At 40.4% G+C, this 15,814-nt stretch overlaps 1 protein-coding gene across 1 annotated transcript in view; it reads right to left on the reverse strand.

Annotated features, from left to right (window-relative positions):
* LOC309623430 (uncharacterized protein) overlaps positions 1–15,814 on the reverse strand; it is a 45,829-nt gene that overhangs the window by 27,732 nt on the left and 2,283 nt on the right. The window contains exons 2-4 of the mRNA XM_082380372.1: positions 3,491–3,641; positions 2,656–2,901; positions 819–1,868 (exon numbers count right to left, since the gene is read on the reverse strand). Coding sequence (XP_082236498.1) covers positions 2,855–2,901; positions 3,491–3,641 — 198 coding nt within the window. The 3' untranslated portion in view covers positions 819–1,868; positions 2,656–2,854. The remainder of the gene's footprint in view (positions 1–818; positions 1,869–2,655; positions 2,902–3,490; positions 3,642–15,814) is intronic.

A 15,814-nucleotide genomic window follows, 5' to 3' on the forward strand; every position in this document is an offset into this window, starting at 1 on the left:
TTACGAGTGTATTGTGGAGTTTTCCAGAATGTGATACTGCAGCTCTTTGAATGCAGAAGCAGACCCCAAAATCCAGCTTTATTCTGCTTAGCCAGACATTAAAGAGATTTGTAAAAACTGAAACAGTGCTACTCTTCTCACAGCTATTTTTTTGTTCTAGAAAATATATTTTTCATTAAGATATTACTATGCTAATGTATAATGGATTCATTTACCTATTTTTAAAATTTCTCAGTTTTAATATCTAAAACAGTAAATATCAATATATAGAACCCACATAAACAAAAGCCCACTGAGGTCCTGTTTTAAAATGTTGGCTTTATTATTACTTAGGTATGGTTAGGTCAATAGACCAGGAGATGACTGTCACTAAAGGGAAGTCTGTTCCCAAGAGTAGGAGGCCTGCCATGTCACACAGGGCCGCACAGGGCCACCCGGGAAGCACTAGTCAGTCAGAAGGTTGAAGGAGTGAGGGGAAAGCATGGGTGAGAGCCTTATTGTGGTTTTCGCAGAAAGGAACAGGCAAGGCAGGGTAAGCAGGTTTAGGGTTGGCTAGTTTGAATAATTTCAGCAGGCTCTTAGGTGTAGGGGCTGTCCTAGGGTTTCCTGGATCTGGCCCTGAGGTGACCAGGACAGGTGAATACAGGCATACCTCGGAGATACTGCTGGTTTGGTTCCAGACTATTGCAATAAAGCAAATGGGGCAATAAGGCAAGTCACACGAATTTTTTGGTTTCCAGTACATATAAACATTATGTTTACACTATGCTGTAGTCTATTAAGTGTGCAATAGCATTATGTCTAAGAAAACAATGTACATATCTTAATTAAAAACTAATGCTGCTGGAAAAATGGCACCAATAGACTTGCTCAATGCAGGTTTTTCACAAGCCTTCAATCTGTAAAAAATGCAGTATCTGTGAAGTGCAGTAAAACAACATATCGCTGTATTGGCCCAAAGTATAAGAGCCCTGCGAGAGCTGGGTAAAGGGGGTGGTAATGGGGGCGGAGGGGTATGGTTTTGGATTGGTTAGCTTGCACATGAAAGGTATATTCACAAGGGGGGAGTTTGTCATCTCTAGGAATTAGCTAGTCCTCAAAGGAGCAGTCTCTCCTGCACTAGCAAGGTCCCAGCTGCCAGAGCATTGAGAAGACAGAAAGTAAAGAAACACAGTCAATACAGGTCCTTAATAGTTTTTAAGAGTGTAAAGAGTGTAGAGATGTTCAGAGACCAAAGAGTTTGAGGACTTCTTGGCTAGGTTATGCACAGTAAAAAAGAAGCCCCAAATCTCAACGTCTTACAGCAAAGAGGGTTGTTCGTTGCTCAAGTGAAGTCTTCACACTTCTGATAGGTGGCATACAGTCATCCCTGGGGATCCTTGGGGGATCTGTTCCAGGACCCCCAAAGGATATCAAACTCTACGGGTGCTCAAGTCCCTTGTATTAAATGGTGTGGTATAGTCGGCCTTCTGTATCCGAGGATATGGAACCCACAGATGCAGAGGGCCTCCTATACAAAGAATAACAGAACATTTAAAAAAAAGTCATAATTTCAGAACAAAAGAAAATCATTTAAATTGAATTACTTTAGTTTAATGAGAAACTCCCTATATTATCCTTATTTGCTCAACTTTTTATCATGAATTAGTGAGATTTCATCACTACTTAGGAAGAGTTCAGGGACTGGTGCTTGGAAATTTCTGACATCTAGGACAATTATGGATGGAAATGACATGAAGAAGAGGAAAGACCTTACCTTGTTTATATGCTGAAAGGACCCAGCAGAGAGGGGGAAGGTTGAACATACTGGAAAAAGAGACACCTGAGAGAACTCCTGGAGGAGGTGCAAGAGCAAAGGAGGGAGCGGTCTGAAAGAGGAGGAGAGAGAGAGGAACCTCTCCTTCGAAAACTGGTTGGATAGGAGGAGAGGCTTCCCTTGAAGATAAGTTAGTTGAGGGAAGGAGGGAAGCTGCAAGAGTCCACCCCTAATGGCACTGATTTTGTCTATGAATCACAGGTGAGTTTACTGCTGGAGGTGAGCGGGGCAGGGAAGGTGGAGGGTTTAGGCCCATTGCAGGGCCTGGTGAAGGGAGCCAACGAAGCACAAACAACAGGAGACGAAGCGGAACCGAAGGCCCAGCTGAGTTTAGACCTTAAACAGTAACAGCATGAAACACATGGCAGCCTACCTTTCCTAACTCAGCTTCCTAACCCTGGCATTGAGTAGAGGTGGGGTTGGGGTGGGTGTAGGGAACTGATGTTCACTGAAAGGCTGTGTAGGGTGATGGTTAAGAGCACGGCCTTTGAAGTCAGCTGGCCTGAGTCAAAATCCTGTCACTTTCCTATTCAGTAAAATGGGGCCAATAATAGTCTTGTGGTGTTGTTTTACGTGGGTAACAGTGGTTTTGTGGAGTTGTTTTGAGGGCTAAATGACGATATATATGCTGTGGATTTTCTTTCCACATCCCTGCTTCTGGGGGTTAAGGGACCCACCTAGGTTTCATGATTAGGTGAGTGTAGGACTCTTGAAAAGGGACTGTTGGGCTGCACCCCGCAGGCCTGTGAGCCCAGTGTTTGCCCAGCTTGAAGACCGTAGCAGGACCCCAGAATCAGTGACGGAGACCTCAATGGTGTTCACGGATAGGAGGATCTTACCTGTGGGAAGCGAGGTCCGGGCGTGATGCCCCACCCTGTGGGGCAGACAGCGGCCGTCTTCACTGCCACGGGGAGAGGGAGGTTACCGGTTACAGGGGGAATTGACGTCAGCGGGGCTCATCGGTTACCAGGGACACCAGCGTGCGAGCCTGCCCCTCACCGCCCCTTTGATGAGCCGGCAAGGTGCGGACGTTCTGATCTAATGAGCGATCCCCAGCTGGGCCGGGGCGAGCATGCAGCCACGTACTGAGGAGGGAAGGTCAGTCAGGTGAGTAGGGGTAGGTGAGGCAGGGACTGGTCAGGCAGGGGACGCACAGCGAGCAAGGGAGCCGCCATCGTGGGGGGCTGACCATACAGGGACAACCCAGCTCCTCCGCCCTCCCTGCCCGTTTCCTTTGAGGCTCCTCCTCCGTGGTCCCCATGATCCTTTCTGGTTGTGGTGGGGAACGGAAGGCAGGTGTACCTGGTTCTCCCCCGTTTTGTTTCCAAAGTATACTTTGGCATAATCTCTAGGCCCTACTTTCTTCAGGCCTTTAGTTTTATATCTCAGTTACCTGTTTTAGAAGTAAACTACACCCTGCCTCTCGTTTGTGTTTTACTCTAATAATTCTAGCCTACCTATTCATCCACTTGCCCTCCAGAGAAGGACCTCTGGATCGCAGGGGGAGGTCACATATGTGGAAGAGGCAAAAGATAAAGGCATAAAAATATGTTTTAGAACATCTCTTCTTACCTACTAACTCCCTTAATTCTCCTGTGGGTAGATGTCTTCATCCCCCGAAAATACCCACCGCCGATGCTCAGAGGGGTCCGTAATGTGGGCAGAGTTACTTACGCAGCTGTTTACTGTCAGAGCAATAAAACGATTCTACGCCTGTGCTCTTCCACTTGGCGCTCTGCCCTGCCTCAAACCAAGGGCTGCACTGGTCCCGTGGCGGCCTGAGGGCTGGAGGCCTCGGAGGACTGGGGTGAGGGAGGCGTAGGTGCTGGTGGGAGAGTAAAGAGCCTAGGCGAGAAGAGAAAGAGGGGCTCTATGCGCAGAGAAGCAGGGGCTGATGAACAGGGAGAGAAGGAAGACGCGGAGGAGCTGGAATCACAGTGAAAGGGATGAGCAGGTGGGGAGGGGAAAGGAGGGATGACTTGTGGAACAATGGGAGGTGAAGCTGACGGTTTTACGGGGTTCACTTCCAGGTGATGACGAGTAGCCACAGGACTACTGAAGAGAAGCTGAACACCACTGGTGTGGAGGACACGAAGAAGCACGAGTTCCAGCTGCTTGAGTGAAAGTTGAAAAACAGATCTGATGTCAGAGTCCTTTACAGATGCTTGAGGAGTGAGCTTGTGGTTGAAAACAGAGCAGGCAGGGGCCCGGGTAGCAGAGGCCCGGAGCTGGTGCAAGGCAGGAGCCTCCCGGGAAGAGGGGCTGCAGAGGTAGAAAGAACCTTGGTTTTTAACTGTAGCACGTGGCAGTTCTCATCCATGACTCTGCATGGTCCTCCCAGCAATCCTATGAGATGCATACGGGGCAGGAAATAGACTTTCTCCGCGAAAACCAGCTGCGAAGCATCGGCACTGGGACGCAGACCACGTCTCCTGACTTGATCCACGCTGTCTGTAGTTTCCCATGAGAGTCTTGATCCTCTGCGTACTATTCACAGTAGGAGATCAACCTCTTAGAGAGAAAACTTATAGTCTCTACATAGAAATGAAAGAACTTTTCTCTAAGTTTTCTTCACCCCAGACTCTACGTTAAAAATCTTCAGGCTGTAAATTGTGAGAAAGAGCTGTTGGACTGTCAGGAATTGGTGCAGGTGAGGTTCTTATGGTGCCATCTAGTGTCCGTGATTGGACTTACAAAACTTTGGCTATAAGTATTCTGAAAAATAATTTATTTAAGGAAATAGCAAGTAACTGATTAATTTTGCAAAAGAATAGACATTAAAACACCTAATATTTTCCTCTCCCTGCCGGGAAGATTTATTAACCTGCCCTCTTGATCACCCCGAGAGCTAGACCAATGCAGTGAATTACTTCATTGCATAACACAGAAATTATGACCTAGTGAAGTCCAAGGTTACCTTATTTTCTTTTCACTATACCAGTTCATCCAAGACCTTAAAGATCATGAAGCTTGGTGCTAGAAGTGTCTGAGGCATTCAGGTCTTCATTCAGTAGAATGATGTATACAGCAATGCTTCACAAACTATAAAATGTTAAGCAGAAGTATTATATAGAGCTATTATTTCACACATACGATTCCATACCCTTGACACACCTCCCTTCTAAGCCTCATAACATATTTATAAGATAAGAGTTGCTATCTAGACTTTACATCTGAAGAAGCTGAGGCTCAGAGATGTTATATGACTTGCCCAAGGTCATAGAGCTAGTTTTCTCTTTGCTGTACTACATTGCCACTATGACACTGATATAAGGAATTAATATGAATTTATTCAGCAGAAATTTATTAATGCTCACTAGTACCATCCGTTGGGTTAGGAACAAGGTATATAAAGATTTATGACTGTTGGGAACTGAATGTTTGTGTCCAACTAAAATTCGTATGTTGAAGCCCTAGCCCCTAATGTGACATATTTGGAGGTAGGGGCTTTGTGGAAGTAAAGTTAAATGAGGTTATAAGGGTAGGGTCCTGATCCAATAGGATTACGTCCTTAAGGATAGGAAGAGAGACCAGATCCAGATCTTGCTTTCTCTCGGCAGGCACATGCAGCAAGAAGGCAGCTGTCTGCAAGCCAGGAACAGAACTCTCAACAGAACCCGACCATGCTGGCACCCTATCTCACTTTCAGCTCCAGAACTGGGAGAAAATTAATTTCTGTTGTTTAAACCACCCAGTGTATGGTATTTTGTTACAGCAGCCCAGCCCAAGCCAACTAAAACAATGAATATCTACTCCCCCTAAGCTGCTTCCAGCTTTGTTAGGGAAGTCAGTTGTTAGATAAATCACAACCCAACTTGCTGAGATAGATGTATGGACACCTCATATTTCTAAATGATTGCCTTAGAAAGAATCCTGATGAGACTGGTGGTGACAGGCTACCACAGATGTCAGACAGCTCTAAACTCAAATACATTTAAGAGATGACCTCTTACTTAGAGGTACCTTGTCATTAATAAACATGGACTTTCTCTCAGAACCCCGTGTGCCCTCTTTGCGTAGGAGATGGGATGGAGTTGCGGAGCCAGTGACTAAATGTGGCTTTGGGTTCTGGTTCAAGAACAGAACCTGTGGTCCTCAGCTGCTACATCTATCAGATGAGATGGTTTTGACTAGCTGCCATCTGAGGCAGTCATCTGAATCTTTTTGCTCACTTTGTCCCTAGAAGAGTTTTGAAAAACTGTGAAACTGTTTCCACTTTTGAAAGTTGACATCTAAAATTTTCCATTAGAAATGTAGTTTTAAAGAATGTAATTTCCATTATACTATAAATATTGACATTTTAAAATAAAATCATCACATGACTCTTATGTTTCCAGTACCATCAAAATAACATATTTATTAGAAATTCACTATCATTCATAAAAAAGACTGCCTTTCACATCATTCCTTTTTCTCAATGAAATATTATTTTCACTCCATTCTCCATTCCCAGAATTTTATGTAATGCAGTGTATTTTTATGTTTGAAAGTCTTTTAAAATTAAAATTAAAAATTAAAATTACCTGAAAGTTTTATTATCATAATTATCAGTAGTTAAAATTTGAAACAATATATTATAAATTTTGATAATAATTACACATAATTAGTAAAATTTTATTGGATACATCTCTCAAAATCTATTGATGAATGTTATTTATTGTTAGAAAGAGATACAATTTAATCTAGATTCAATTCCTATTTTGGGGTTTTACAGATATAAGCACTCAGAGACACTGTTCTCATAAATAGATGAAAATAGTTTTATTATAGTAAAGTCATTCAATTATTTCAACTTCTGAATTGCATGCCAAAAGTATCTCACAGTAATCTCTCATTAAATGTTATTTTAAATCATCAACTTTAGGTTCTCCATCAAATTTGTTGAAAGCAAAGAATTAGAAACCCCCTGAATTACAAAAGGATTGATTATCCAGTCTTTACAGTCAATCTGGGACTACTATAGGACAATCATCTCACTTATAAACACTAATTCTAAGGAAGAGTGCTAAGTAAGGCAGAGAGCCTTGCATGTCACCTGGATGACCTAAGATGCTACCAATGTTTCTTACCTATACTCTGCTTGGTTCTCTCAACACTCTCCCTCAGGAGCAATGCTTTCTTTGAGTAAAATTATCATCACTCTTATAACCACACTCTACATTATATCTGAATGAACATATTGGCCAAACTGCTCCACTGAATACCAAAATACCCACTCTTAAAGAGAAGAAAAGGAAAGACATAAAGCCTGAATGCAAATTTTTGATGCCTTATTTTGGAGGCTTCTCTGAAAGCAGAAGTGCCATCCATTAGAAATACAATGTGAGCCATATATGTAATTTAAAATTTGTTTGAAAAGCAAAAAGAAGCAGGTGAAATTAATGTTATATGTAATGCAATATTTCCAAAATATAATCATTTCAACATTCAGTCAATATAAAAAGTTAAAAATGAGGTAGTTTTACATTTTTTTTTTTTTTGGTACTATTCCTTGTAGTATTTTATACAAGCAGCAAATCTTAATTCATACCAGCTACACTTCAGGTGCTCAATATCCACATGTGACTAGTGACTATTGTATTGGACAACACAGCCCTTGAGAGACACACTGTAGTAAGATTTGGGATGGATAAGAGAGCAGTCTTTTGTTTTTGTAAAGTAAGAATATGGTGAACATAAGCGAAGTGGTCAGAAAGGAAAATAGTCCTATCCATGCCCTCGTACAGCTGTGAAAGGTATCTTTCACCCCAGGGCCTATGCTGCACAGCTGTATGAAGTGGCCCTGGTGTACCTCAAGAGATAGAGGTACCCCACTTTGAAGATCATTATTTTAAGGTGAATTCTAGCTGCCAGGGTCTTTGGAAAATAATGCAATGATAATGAAATTATGCCGCCTTATCTTCTGGAGAAGACCTAGTCAACTATCCTCTAAAATTCTGGAGCAAGTAAAAAGAAAAAATTCATGAGACAATGATTAGCAAAAGATCTAGAAAGCCCTTGTTACTTTGTCAGCAATATCCTGGTATGACTTTTTTAAGTCATACCAAGTATGGTTGACAACCTACCTTATTGCAAGTAGAGAGTTTTTGGTAATAGTAGGGTGATGTTTTCTCCTCTGACTTTGATGGAGACAAGATGAGGTTATATGAAAATCATCAACCTAACATCAGATTACTCTAGGAGGTGAAGATTTCCTATGTTAGGGCACAGAAATGACTAAGAATCTCTTCCTTACCTCTATTTTCTTAGGAAACTTCTACAATTTGTCCCTCTAGCTCTTTCTAAATTCCAGTGTACAGTATGAATGTTGGGCTTCCTTTCCAAAGGAACCCAGATGCTTGTCCTAAAAGGTAAGTATAAAGAAGTACTCTATGATATGTCTTAGTTGGCTTGGGCTGCCATGACAAAATACCATAGACTGGGTGGCTTAAACAACAGAAATTTATTTTCTCACAGTTCCGGAGATTGGGAAGTACAAGATCAAGGTGCTAGCTGATTTGGTTTCTGCTGAGAGCTTTCTTCCTGGCTCTCAGATGGCTGCCTTCTGTGTCCTCCATGGTAGAGAGAGAAGTCTGGTGTCTCTTCCTTTTCTTATAAGGACACCAACCCTGTCAGATTAGGGCCCCACCTTTACGACCTCATTTAACCTTCATCACCTCCTCACAGGTCCTATCTCTAAATGTCTTAGTGAATTCAAGCTGCTGTAACAAACTACCATACACTGGATGGCTTAAACAACAGAAATTTATTTCTTACAGTTCTGGAGACTGGAAGTTCAAGAGCAGGGTGCCAGTACGGTTGAGTTCTGGTAAGGAAAGTTTTCTGATTTGTAGACTGCTGACTTCTCCTTATATCTGCACCTGGCAGAGAGCAGAGAGGAAGAGCAAACTTTCTTGTGACTCTTTTTAAAAAAATTAATAAATGTAATTTATTTTTGGTATTTATAATTTTTTACTGAAATATAATCAACTTACAATGTTTCAGGTGTACAGCAGTGATTCAGTTATATATATATATATGTGTATATATATATATATTCTTTTTCAGATTATTTTCCATTATAGGTTACTACAAGATATTGAATATAGTTCCCTGTGCTATACAGTAGTCCTTGTTGTTTATGTATTCTATATATAGTAGTGTGTATCTTTTAATCCCAAATTCCTAATTTATCCATCCCCTCTCCTTTCCCCTTTGGTAAGTGTAAGTCTGTTCTCTGTGTCTGTGAATCCATTTCTGTTTTGTAAATAAGTTCAGTTGTATCATTTTTTAGATTCCATATATAAATGATATCATAGGATATTTGTCTTTCTCTCTCTGACTTACTTCACCTAGTATGATAATCTCTAGGTCCGTGTTGCTACAAACCATATTATTTCATTCTTTTTTATGGCTGAGTAGTATTCCATTGTATAAATATACTACCTCTTCTTCATCCATTCATCTGTCATTGGACATTTAGGTTGCTTCCATGTCTTGGCTATTGTAAATAGTGCTGCTATGAACATTGGGGTGAATGCATTTTTTTGATTTAGAGTTTTCATCTTTTCCAGATATATGCCCAGGAGTGGGATTGCTGGATCACATGGTAACTCTATTTTTAGTTTTTAAGGAACTTCCATACTGTTCTCCACAGTGGCTGCAGCAATTTATTCCTACCAACAGTGCACAAGTGTTCCCTTTTGTCCACACCCTCTCCAGCATTTATTATTTGTAGACTTTTTGATGATGGCCATTCTGACTGGTGTGAGGTAATACCTCACTGCAGTTTTGATTTGCATTCCTCTAATTATTAGCGATGTTGAGCATCTTTTCATGTGCCTGCTGGCCATCTGTATGTCTTCTTTGGATAAATGTCTGTTTAGGTCTTCTGCCCATTTTTTAAAATAGATTTATTTATTTTTATTTATTTAGTTTTGGCTGTGTTGGGTCTTCGTTGCCGTGTGTGGGCTTTCTCTAGTTGAGGCGAGTGGGGGCTACTCTTCATTGCAGTGCATGTGCTCCTCATTGTGGTGGCTTCTCTTGTTGCAGAGCACGGCTCTAGGTGTGCAGGCTTCAGTATTTGTGGCACTCGGGTTCAGTAGTTGTGGCTCACAGGCTCTAGAGTACAGGTTCAGTAGTTGTGGTACATGGTCTTAGTTGCTCCGCGGCATGTGGGATCTTCCTGGACCAGGGCTTGAACCCATGTCCCCTGCACTGGCAGGCAGATTCTTAACCACTGCATCACTAGGGAAGTCCCTTCTGCCCATTTTTTGATTGGGTTGTTTGTTTTTTGATATTGAGCTGTATGAGCTGTTTGTATATTTTGGAGCTCAATCGCTTGTTGGTTGCATCATTTCCAAATATTTTCTCCCAGTCTGTAGGTTGTCTTTTCATTTTGTTTATGATTTCCTTTGCTGTGAAAAAGCTTTTAAGTTTAATTAGGTCCCATTTGTTTATTTTTGGTTTTGTTTCCATTACTCTAGGAGACAGACCCAAAAAAATACTGCTGCGATTTATGTCAAAGAGTGTTATGCTTATATTTTCCTCTAGCAGTTCCTGTACTCCAAAAACTATACGATGAAGATGACACAAACAGATGGAAAGATATACTGTGTTCTTGGATTGGAAGAATCAATATTGTTGAAATGACCATACTACCCAAAGTAATCTAAAGGTTCAATGCAAACCCTATCAATTTACCAATGGCGTTTTTCACATAACTGGAACAAAAAAATTTTAACTGTGTGTGGAAACAGAAAAGAAACTAAATAGCCAAAACCATCTTGAGAAAGAAGAACAGAGCTAGAGGAATCACGTGCCCTGACTTCAGACTATACTCTAAAGCTACAGTAATCAAAACAGTATGGTACAAAAAAACAGACACATAGATCAATGGAATAGGATAGAAAGCCCAGAAATACACCCATGCACTTATGGTCAATTAATCTATGACAACAGAGGCAAGAATATACAATGGAGGAAAGACAGTCTCTTCAATAAGTGGTGCTGGGAAAATTGGACAGCTACATGTAAAAGAATGAAATCAGAACATTCTCTAACACCATACACAAAAATAACTCAAAATGGATTAAAGACCTAAATGCAAGACCAGATACTCTTGTGACTCTTATAAGGTACTAATCTCATTCATGAGGACTCCACCCTCCTGACTCATTTGATCCTAATTACCTCCCAATGGCCCCACCTCCTAATACCACCCCATTTGAGTATAGGGTTTCAACACATGAATTTTGGGAGGACACAAATATTCAACTCATATCACCAAATATAGTTACATTGGGGGTTAGGGTTTCAACATATGAATTTGGAGGGGCCATGATTCAGTCCATAGCAGATATTAAGGCACTAAGGGTATGGAATTCCATTTTAGAAGCTCTTCAAATAATTTAAGATAATCAGCTGCCTGAATTATTTGTTTAGGATGAAATTCTGTTTAGCTGGAGGCAAAAGACTCATTTAATATTTTCCAGAATTCCAAGTCTTTTTATAACATCATCCTCTGTCATCTCCTTATGTATGAAATGGTTTGAATTTCATGATAAAATTTCATTATGACACACTTCTCCCAAGAAAAACTCTTGTGGACAATTTTGGGGGTTTTTAGGTAAACTATTACTAGTGCAAGATATTTTTTAATGAACTATTTCTTATTTTTTCCCTGTAAAGTTATTTCTTCTAGTCTCAGAACTGCAAAGACATAGTAGCTCCCACCCCCAAAGTCCTATTTAAAAATAATGAGCATTCTACAATCAAGAGACATGCTGAAAAGGGGGGGGGGTGTCTTTCAAATAAATACACAGGTGTTCCTAGAGTAGTTAATTTTTAAGTGAAACTAGTGATACTTCCTGCCAAGCATGAGTATAGTACATGAACCTGTGAAACTAGAATAAACTAAAAAGTACCTGTGACTACTTTAGAAACTGATGTACGGAATACACTTGTAGTCTATTTTTTATAGCTGTGACATTGGGAAATTCCATAGAGTAAAAATATAGGGTGTTTTAACTTTGCTGTAAAATACGAGTTTTTGGTATTGAAGAGGGAGATATGCATCCAACTTGTACTAAGTTCCTTATAGAGAATTTAAAAAATCAATCATTCCAACAAATAAAAACTGTAATGGCTCAGTAGTATTCTTCATGAACAGTTACTGTAAATAAGGGCTGAAGTATTCAAAGAAAAGGAGCTCAGAATCTTTCATGCATTAACTATTCTAGGCAAGACCATTGAAGAAGTAATATCAGTTTGAGATGGTTCAAAATATGTTACCAAGTCTAAGGACTTACACATTATTATATCACAATTTTACTTTTAGTTATCTAATTTAGGAATGTTTGATTCTAAGAAGAAGCTGGAAACTAACTGGAATTGTCTCTAGCAATGTTATTATATAGGCTTTTACTTAGGCTTATAGATTTTTCTGCTATTTTTTATTCATCTTGACATAACAATAGGCTAATTGTAATTATATCACAGTTCATGGGCTTACGTTTCACAACTCCCTCTTAGAAACTCTGATTTAGTTTGTGACTTATTTAGTTTACAAACTTGTTCTCTAATAATTTAGTTCTGTAATGCTGGTTAAAAAATTTTTGGACATTCCCAATATGCACATATACATTAAAAATACACACACATACCTCTGTGTTTATGTACTATGTATACTAAAACACATACACAATAGCAATTTTAAAGGATTAAAGATGAAATAATTAAATTTTAAATTTAAATCTTTCTATTGAAGTACAAAATAAGAACATGATTTGACATTCTTCCTTATTTTGGAAAGTCTTGGTTTATCATTTTGTGACATGGTGATTTGAGTTTGATTTCTTTCTAATATAATAGACTTTGGGGGGGAATAGTTTTAGATTTATAGAAAAATGGATATGATAGTACAGAGCTCCTATATACCCTGTACCCAATTTCTCCTATTACTAACATCTTACATTAGTATGGTATATTTATTACTTAATGAGCCAATTTTGATCCATTATTGTTAACTAAAGTCCATAGTTTATTCATACTTCTTTTGTTTAACCTAATGTCTTTTTCTGTTCCAGGACCCCATCCAGAATACCACATTACATTTAGTTGTCATGTCTCCTTAGGCTCCTCTTGAGTGATAGTTTCTCAGACTTTTCTTGTTTTTGGTGGCCTTGACAATTTTGAAGAGAACTGGTGAAGTAATTTTTAGGATGCCCCTCTAATGGAGTTTGTAATTTGTCTGGTGTTCCTCTCATTAGACTGGGGTTATGGGTGTTTGGAAGATCACAGAGGTGTGGTGCCCTTTGCATCCGATCATATCAAGGTTACATACCATCAGTATGATTGATCACTGAGCTCAGGTCGCATTGTAACCTGGCCCATGGGTAAGTATTCATTTCTGCTAAGGTCCATCAGCAAGCCAAAACTTGTTTCTCACAAGGAGAGTAGTTATCTTCACAGGATGGCAGGGCTTTGCTACAAAATCCTAAAGGTTTGCATTGTGATTCACTTATATGTACTTGCCAAAGACTCCAAATATCTCTATCTGCCACTTCAAGCATCACTGGGTCAACTGAATCATATGACCCAAGTGGAAAAGTAACTTGCACAGCAGCCTGGACCGTTGCAGAGACTTCTCTTCGCTCACTTGGTGTTATGCCTCTTTTTTTTTAACAGTAGGAGGGGCCAGATGTAACAACTTATCCTTCACTTAGAAGTGATATCTTGATATACTCAACTCCAAGGGACCCCTAGAAATTTCACTGAGGTAGAAGGCCTCTGAATTGGGGGGGATTTACTTCCCATCCTCTGACATGCAAATATCTTACCAATATGTGTACAGTAATTGGTACTTCCTGTCTACCAGGACTAATCAGCATATCATCATCAACGTAATAGACCAGTGTGATGTTCTGTGGAAGGGGAAGGGGATTTAGTCTCTGCAGACTAAATCATGACATAGGGCTGGAGGGTTGATATAGCCTGTGGTGGGACAGTGAAGGTGTGCTGCTGACCTTGTCAGTTGACTCCTTCCGGTGGTCTTTTTCAACACATATAAAGGAAAAAGCATTTGCCAGATCAATAGCTGCACACCAGGTACTTGGAAATGTGTTGATTTGCTCAAGCAATGAAACCACATCTGGTTTAGCAGTGCAACAGGGATCATCACATAACCGGATTTACAAAAATCCAATCATGCTCCAAGATCCATCTGTCTTCTGCACATGCCAAATAGGTGAGTTGAAAAGGGATGTGATGCATATCACAACCTTTGCAACTTTCAAGTTCTTGATAGTGGTACTAATCTTTGCAATCCCTCCAAAAATGTGGTATTGTTTTGGTTTACATTTTTATAGGTAGCAACAGTTCTAGTGGCTTCTATTTGTCCTTTCCTACAGTAACAGCCTTCACTCTACAGGTCAGGGGACCATTGTGGGGATCCTGCCAGCTGCTGAGCATGTCCATTTTTTATGCATTCTGGAACTGGGGAAATAACCACAGGATGTGTTCAGAGACCCACTGGGCCTAATATAAGATGAACCTGAGCTAAAATTCCACTGATAATTTGACCTTCACAAGCCCCTACTCTGATAGGTAGATACAGTGATATTTTGGGTTTCCATGAATTAGGTCAAACCCACTGTCTACTAAGCCCCAAAAGTCTGGTTATTTCCTTTCCCCCAATGCACAGTCACTCTTGTTGATGGCTATAGGACCCTGTGGGGTAGGCTGGGGAAAAAATTAACACTATACATTTTTGGCACTGAAGTAGGGTCCTTCCTCAAGAAGACCTGGCCTCCCCTTCATTCAGAGTTCTGGGTATGTAAATTGGCTCAAGCCTGGGAACTGATTGAGGGGCTGTGACTTTCTGTTTTGGTGACACAAGTTAGGGTTTCTGTTCATAGACCTGGAACTCTTCTGCTTATATATTTTTTGGCTGCGCTGTGCAGCTTGTGGGATTTTAGTTCCCTGACTAGGGATTAAACCAGGGCCCTTGGCAGTGAGAGCACTGAGTACCACCAGGGAGTTCCCAGAACTCTTCTGCTTATAAAGACCAAGTAAGAATTTAGTAATTATCCATCTATTTCTTTTCTAGGGACACCATGATCAACTAGCCAATACCATAGGTCTTTGCGAGTCAGATAATTCTGATTACTGCTTTGGCTCAGCTGTCCATTACAGCAACCACACTGGTCCCTACCTGCCACCCTGAGATCCCATCATCACCACTGCATTTAAGAATCTGTTTGATGATAACAGATTCCATTGTAAGATACATCTGAATACAGAGAGGAGCAATTGCAGATCTCTTCAAGGTGCTGGGACTCACTTCACAAATTACTTCTCATAGTCATGTTGAAGGGTAATGTCCTCTGGACCCTCCTGAGGTGGGTGAGAAAGTCTTACATGATAAATCAACTCTAAGATTCCCATCTTCCCAAGACTTTGGAGATCTTCCTCTACAGTATCCTAGGCAGTTCTGGCACTTCAACTTCATTTAGTGTAGACACTTTTGGGTGGAAGGAAGTCAGTGATCAATGGTGTTTTTGCCAGTTTCTTCTCACAGTGAGTCCATTGGGCTCTGAAAGCCATCTTGTGGTTATTTTCTTAGTTCCACAGGTACAATTGGAAGAGACATACTCAGCAAACAATCAAACAAACTTAATCTTTTTCTAACCCTTTGAGGTAAAATGTATCTGCTTTGTAGGCTCTTATCAATAAATTCAGCCTGATAGTATTTTACAAGCCTTCATCTTTATCCCTGTATTAGTTTCCTAGGGTGGTTACTGCAACGTACTACAAACCGAGAGGCTTAAAACAACAGCAATTTATTCTCACAGTTCTTGAGAGGAGATATCTGAACTCAAGTTGTCAGCAGGGCCATGCTTCTCCTGAAGGCTCTTTGGAATAACCTTTGTCTTTTCCTAGCTACCAGCAGCTCCTGGCATTTCTTGGCTTCTAGCTACATCACCCCAATCTCTGCCTCCATCTTCACATATCCTAATT

This window comes from Balaenoptera borealis, assembly GCF_965194805.1.
Source record: "Balaenoptera borealis genome assembly, chromosome: 2".
NCBI lineage: Eukaryota > Metazoa > Chordata > Mammalia > Artiodactyla > Balaenopteridae > Balaenoptera > Balaenoptera borealis.